Source organism: Amia ocellicauda, chromosome 15 (assembly GCF_036373705.1).
Source record: "Amia ocellicauda isolate fAmiCal2 chromosome 15, fAmiCal2.hap1, whole genome shotgun sequence".
Lineage (NCBI taxonomy): Eukaryota > Metazoa > Chordata > Actinopteri > Amiiformes > Amiidae > Amia > Amia ocellicauda.
The window spans coordinates 2,797,224-2,803,937 of NC_089864.1; the positions used below are offsets into that span (position 1 = coordinate 2,797,224).

General features: G+C 48.8%; 1 protein-coding gene across 3 annotated transcripts; it reads left to right on the forward strand.

The window, feature by feature from the left end:
* Window positions 1-386: 386 nt before the first annotated feature.
* LOC136771932 (uncharacterized) lies at window positions 387-5,714 on the forward strand. Of its 3 annotated transcripts, none has more exons than XM_066724513.1 (6): window positions 387-549; window positions 2,086-2,138; window positions 2,527-2,871; window positions 3,487-3,789; window positions 3,897-4,013; window positions 4,724-5,714. In XM_066724513.1, the coding sequence occupies exons 2-6, from the start codon at window positions 2,099-2,101 to the stop codon at window positions 4,729-4,731; spliced, it is 813 nt and encodes a 270-aa protein (XP_066580610.1). In that variant the 5' UTR covers window positions 387-549; window positions 2,086-2,098; the 3' UTR covers window positions 4,732-5,714. The 3 variants fall into 3 exon arrangements, with proteins under 3 accessions (XP_066580610.1, XP_066580611.1, XP_066580609.1); XM_066724514.1 differs by having other exon boundaries at window positions 3,897-4,004; XM_066724512.1 differs by lacking the exon at window positions 4,724-5,714 and having other exon boundaries at window positions 388-549; window positions 3,897-4,698.
* Window positions 5,715-6,714: the final 1,000 nt, after the last annotated feature.

The window sequence follows — 6,714 nt, forward strand, 5'->3', positions numbered from 1 at the left end:
GCAGCCGCTTGCAGTGCTTTGGCCAGTATCTTGTAGTCGGTGCACAGGAGGCTGACTGGCCGCCAGTTCCTAATTGTGGCATTAATAGTCGCCTATAATGGTGCCTATACATGCAGTAGGTCTGGGTGGTCTGGGTGGTGGCTGGCTGATCTCACAATGGTGAGCCGGATTCCCATGGCGCTTCAGGTCATTTATCTATTGGGATATCCAGTGTTTTAACTTTTCTAATTATTTAAGCCCCTTTTAATACTTGTAATACTTGCAATCCCTCTGAGCGTTTTATGTCCTGATTTTTAAAAATAAATACATTGGTATTTGAATCTCTACTTCCATGTTTTCATTGATTTGTAATCGCAGAGCAGTAAAAGCAGGTGTCTCCAGTGGCGTGCTGGGTAAACCCAATTCCCAGGCCTCAGCTCCGGATGCTTGTTACTGCCGGGGTGGATCACTTTGTGACGGTATCCCGTCAGGCGGTGCGACAGTGTTGCTGCCCAGATACAGGAGCGCAGTTTCGATTTAGCACCCACTGCATGTGCCTTGTCTGTTTGGGTGAGAAAATACTTTTTTGTTTGTTTTACCTTGTCTTATTACACACTGTGTGTTTAAGGGGGTCATGAGTCACATAAAGAGGACAATATTCCACACTTGTCCAATTCCAATTGTCATATTATGCGTTACTGTTGTCAGCAACTAAATTCATTATTATTATTATTATTATTATTAATTATTATGATTATTATTATTATTATTATTATTATTATTATTAGCAGAAGCCGTAGTAGTACTAGTAGTATAATAAAACTAATATTTTTAAATATTATTTGTATTATTGTATTTAGGGTCGGTCGAGTTAAATGCGATGTACAGAAAAGCGATCATCTGAGAGATCCGTATTGCAGGAACCTCACAATGAAAGAAACAAACAAACACAATTATAAAATTGACAACAATCTGTAAAATGTAGGAATGACTGCAAATATACATAAACGTGTCGCAACAGTTCAGCCTGAATGTTTCTCTTTGTCCACCATTTCCTGAGAGACAGTTGTGCTGTGAAGACGACGGAGAGGAGACTTATTATTACACATGTACCGTTATTAATCATCCGTGTGGCTTATGGGTCACTGAAGGGATGCTGTTTGGTAACTTTTCTTGAGGATTTAAAACAAATTATTATATTTGAAATGCCTTTTCTTTCTCCAAGGCGACTTCCGTAAACAACAGGAATTAGCTACGGTGACGTGTTGTGCAGAGCGTTTATTAATGGCACCGGTAGTACATGCTACATTCCTCCATAACGGACTACGCGAGCCCTGGTATTATTATTGAGGAGGGGAGCCTCACCCCACCCTCACGATCTCCCCGTACATCTTCAATGTTCAACACAGACACAATTTATATGGCCTATACACTTTACACACACAGCCAGCACCTGCAGCTGAGTCTCCTAAACCCCTCTCACTTCCCCGGGCAACCAGTTTAAGCCCTGGTACATTGCTGTGCCCTCCTCTCCATACTCTTTCACCCTGCAAAGGTTAACAAACAAATAATACAAAATAAAAGAATAACGTACACAGGTCGGCAGACGACAATCAAAAAAACTGTCCTACAATGTCCATACAGAGCAGTCCCTCCAGGAATATGGCATCCGTGGACTGTGACCCCTGTCCACTCATATGGGCAGTTGCTGACCAGCCCAGCTCCACTAACAGTCCTGGAGAAGGCAAAGCACCCCTTCAGCACACCTGTGCCAGGCCTAGAGGTGCCCCTTTTCCTGTCCATCGTGGCATCTGTCAGGGAGATGTCAGGGGTTCAAGACAGGTCGTCTCTTTAATTTTGCGATGTTATGCCCCCGATGAAGAGTTCACACATGAGTTCTTTCCTCTCCACCTCGAAGATCTCCCAGAAGTCTTTGAGCACACCATGCATTATCATCACCATATTATTATAGCGAGTAGACCCTATGTGTTTTATTTTGTGCTGTATTGAAATTGTGTGCTTGTGAAAGAACATCATGTACATCACATGTACCCCCAATTCTTAACCATTATTCTGATTAACTCCCCATAATCTTTCTGTCTGCAGATCTGTCTCTATAATGGTCAGATGGAATCTCATGTCTGGAATTGTCTTGGCAGGTAGGGGCCCACATTAAAACAGAAAAAAACATTTTAAGATGGTTTCTTTAATTACAATAATACATGACATGGCGTGATGATTATCGTTGCTGCTGCCCGTGTCCGCGTGGAAGAACATGCAAACTTCTCTGGGCACTCCAGTTTCCTCCCACCGTCCAAAGACATGTGGTTTGGGTTGATTGGTTACTCTAAATTGCCGTGTGTGTGTTGTCTAATGATGGCTTCCCCACGATAAGTGGTTTCAAAGATGGATGGATATGACATGTGTAATGGTGAGTTAGGGAGGTGTATTTAAGATTACTTCTGTCTTTGTGTTGTGTGGATATGAAGTGGGCTGTCCAGTTGCATTGTCTGCTCTTTAAACCTCTCTCTCTCTTTGTCCCTCCAGTGTGTCTCCCAGTCCCCTCCACTCCTGTCTCTGTGTCGGTCTCAGTGGGGGCCTCTGTCACTTTGCCCTGTAATGGATCAGCCTACAGAGGTACTCCAGAGGACCAGCTCTATATTAGGTGGCAGACAAATTTCCAGGGAGTCTATGAGTTCACTTATGGGCAGTTGTTCCCTGGACCTGGGTTCAAGAACAGAACCGAGATTCCCCTGGAGAGGATCAGACAGGGGGACTTCTCTCTGAGCTTCCAGCACACCTCCTTCTCTGACCAGGAACACTATGAGTGTTACTGTGAGTGCAAAGGCACAGACATTCAGTTTCTGGGACCTGTGGACCTCAGTGTTACTGGTACAGCTCTCTTTGTTCTTTATATTTATATTTCTCTCTTTATTATTATTTTTTCTCATCAGATGCTTGTGACCAGGGGCATGTGTAGCAAGTGGCCATGTCCCCCTGAAATTTGATTGACCACCCCAGTAGTCCCCTTCTCATCACTCCAAGTTTCTGGTCAAAGTAAAACAAATAAAATGTTTGCTCTGTCTGCACTGACTTTCAGTGACAGGCACTGGGATTATAACAAAATTTTTACCCACTCTAACTACTCAAAAACTACAAACCTGTCCTGAATTTATTATCATCAATAATACATTATTATTATTATTATTATTATTATTATTATTATTATTATTATTATTATTATTATTAGGCGCTTATTTTTTCTTAACTTATAAACATGACTGCTGTCACATTGAGGGGTGTAGTTGGGTATTTTATATCATTTTAGCTGGAGGGTAAAAGTATTTATTTAATTTGGCCCCAGGGCTCTTGCACAGTCAATGAGTGGTTCAGTCCTGGACCAGGAGTGATATGTAGTGTGTTTGTATGCATGTGTGTGTCAGAGTTTATCTGTGTGTGAGAACCCCTGCTGATCCTGACACTGTCCTGTGTCTCTGTCCCTCTCAGCTCACAGTGACTCCCTCTCCCTGTGGTCTGGAGCCGCCCTCTCCCTCCGCCTGTTCACTGCAGAGCCAGTGGAGGTGCTGTTTGCTGCTGCAGGAGAGGGAGCCTCTGTCTCAGTGTGCGCTGTGGAGAGGGGCGCAGCGAGCCGCCCTGGCCCCGGGTACGAGCACAGAGTGTCAGTGCAGAGCGGCTCTCTGACCCTGCGCTCACTCACAGCAGCTGACCAGGGAAACTACACAGTGAGGGAGTCTGGGACCAACCGAACCATCAGCACCGTGTCTGTCACTGTTAATGTTACTGTGGGAGGTGAGGCTGTGGGACCACCATTCATTATGTCCCCTGCTGTTAAATGACCTTAATCAACCTGTCCCCGTAGATCCTAAACTCTGTCTCTTTTTCTTAACCTGTTCCAGAGAGTGGCCTTGCAGGATGGGCCATCGCTCTGATAGTGATCCTCACCCTAGTCTTCATAGCCATCACTACACTGCTGTGGAAAATGAAGACTAAATGTTCATCTCTTTGTGAGCAAGGTGACAGGGTTACACAGGGACCTGGGGAAATGGAGAGCCTTCACAGTGAGGATTAATAGCGTGAGAGTAAATACAGTCCATGTTTTGAAGATCTCCACACTGATGGACACAGCTGTGAGAGGACCTTAGTGCCAGAGTGGGGTGCTGGGCAGGGTTAGGCTTTGGTCCTGAAGAGTTCCACTGCAGCAGAGTTTATAGATCACCCCTCCAACCATCAGCTACTAAAGACTGGGAACATTCCACTCCTCCCTTTAGTATAATAGTAGTAGTAATTGTTGTAGTAGTAGTAGTAGTGGTTATGGAAGTACTGTGCTGTAGAGAGCTGTGTAGGTGTAAACTCACATCCTCCCAGGAACACAATCAGTGACTTCAGTGACTCAGCTGCACAGCTCACTGGCTGACTGTGTGACATTGATGGGGTCCCAGTCTGTGATACCCACTGGCTGGGGGCTGCGGGAAAATAGCGACCAAACCCACACTAACAAAAATGATCTATTGGATCCTTACAATTTTCAGAGGAACCCCCAAGAAGGAGGAGTATGAGTTAAACAAACACCTTACACCAATATCCGATGTCCTCACCCTCATAGATGAGTCTGGTTCCAGTGCCAATTTTCATATCATTCCCATCTCTCTCCAATAGTGAGAGAAACCTTTGTCCAGCAGGGGGCATCGAGCTGTATTTGACAGTCTTCTTCTTTTCCTTGCAGGGAGCTGATCCATCAGGCCAGACCAGATGAGACGGGGAGGTGCCGGTTGACAGAGCTGCAGAGTCCTGGGTCCTTGGAGCGGTCCGGAGGCCGAGGCAAGTGGAGATTGGGACGGACCGGGAGCGACAGGGGACCTAGCCAGAGGAGTCGGCGGACTCCTCACGGAGTGGGTCCCACCCAGAAGCCCGGCCGACCATCTACCCGGAGCCCGGCCTGACCAGGACTGCTCCCTGCTGACGTCACCAGCCAGGATCCAGGAGAGGCCTCGGATTCCAGGGACCGACCAGGCCGATCGGCAACGTCCCTGAGGGAGGCCTCCTGCAGCCAGGGCCCGGACTTCTCCCCGCAAGGCCCGCTCCCTGCAAGAGCCCCGGAGGTGGAAGCTGCTCCCCAGCCAGGTGGACTTTCCCCGACCTCCGGATTGAGAGCCTCTGGACCCTTCTCCCAGGTAGGAAAGCGCAGCATGGCCCAGCGAACTGCCGGTGTGAGGCGCCATAATGCGGCGCGCTTCAGCCGTGAGGCTGGAGCCGAGACCGCGGCCCTCACCCGGCTGGAGTTCAGCAGGTCCGTGCTGCAGAGGGGCCTGGGCTTTGCCCCTTCTGAGCTGAACTGCGTGGTTAAACTGCCTGGACCTAGGGACGTGTTTGAGGTGAGCTTTAAGAACCCTCAAGTGCTGGAGAGTTTTTGGAATTTGTATAGAGAAAAAAAAGATAGTATGCCCCTGAGTGACTTTGTGGTCGATGCACTGACAGATAGAGAGGTAAAAATAGTAACTATTCAGTTCTATAATGAAGCAGTGGCAGAGTACGACGTAGAGGTATGGCTGAGGAGACACTGCGAGATCCTGTCTGAATGCAGGAGAGTTAATGATGAGGATGGGGTCTGGACCGGTGCTCGGCGGTGGCAGGTGCGCCTGCAGGTGGAAGTGGCCGCCATCGGCGGAGTACGCCATCTGCCGAGCACCGTGGTATTAGGAGCAAATAGGGGGCTTGTCTTCTACCATGTCTTCTCATAGGCTCCCTCTCTGACTCTGGGTCAGAAGTGGAGGCAGAGGGGGAGTGGACAGTGGTAGCGGGGAAGAGGAGGAGGGCAGAGAAGAGGAGCATGGGTAGGGGGGGTATGATGAATAAAAGGATCCACTCTGCAGATTCTCCCCCCCCTGCCGGCTCCTCCCCCGCTGCAGAGACCTCTCCCTCTAATTTCTACACGCCCCACTCTGACTCCGGAGAGGAGAGCAGTGGGCCTTCTCCACTGCCCCGAGTAGGCAGCCTGGTGGATGAGAGGCCCCCTAGAAATAACATTCCTCCTGCCCCACAACTGAGACTCTCCCAGGGGAGGGGTCAGGTATGCCCTCCCGGCAGTAGTGGGAGAGCCGCAGGTCCTCAAGAGACGAGAGTCGGCGCCAGTGTCCTTTCCCATAAAGACATCAGGGACGTAATGGCAAGGTCACTGGCGCTGGGGGAGGAGGCCTGCGGCGGCAGACAGCCGGGAAGGGAGAGACCACCCCCTCCCCCACCATTAGTCAAAAGAACAACTAGCGGGGTCTACACAGTTTTCTCCCCAGTTGTACATAAAGCCTCTGCCCTGCCATCTGCTCGTCGGGCCTCGGCCACAAAGGAACCAGGGAGAACCTCCAGCACCACGGGCCCTGAGCCCAGTGGAGTTTCGCCAGCCTTACCGGGTGGCGGGAGCCGAGCCCCCCCCCATAGTCTTCCTAGAGGATCAAGCGGTGAGGCAAATGATTGAAATGATGGGTGCTAGCGCTAAGCTAGGTGAGGGAGAAGAGAGGAGTGGGGAAGAGAAAGGTTTCTTTACATGATTGTTACGGAGCGGGTAATTGCCCTCACAGCCATCATGGCATTAATTATTATATCAATAAATGTGAGGAGCATTGCTGAGGTGAAAAAGAGGACCGATGTTTTAAACTCTCTGGCTGGAATGAAGGCGGACATTATTTGTTTGCAGGAGTGCGGCATCCCGTTCCAAAAAGA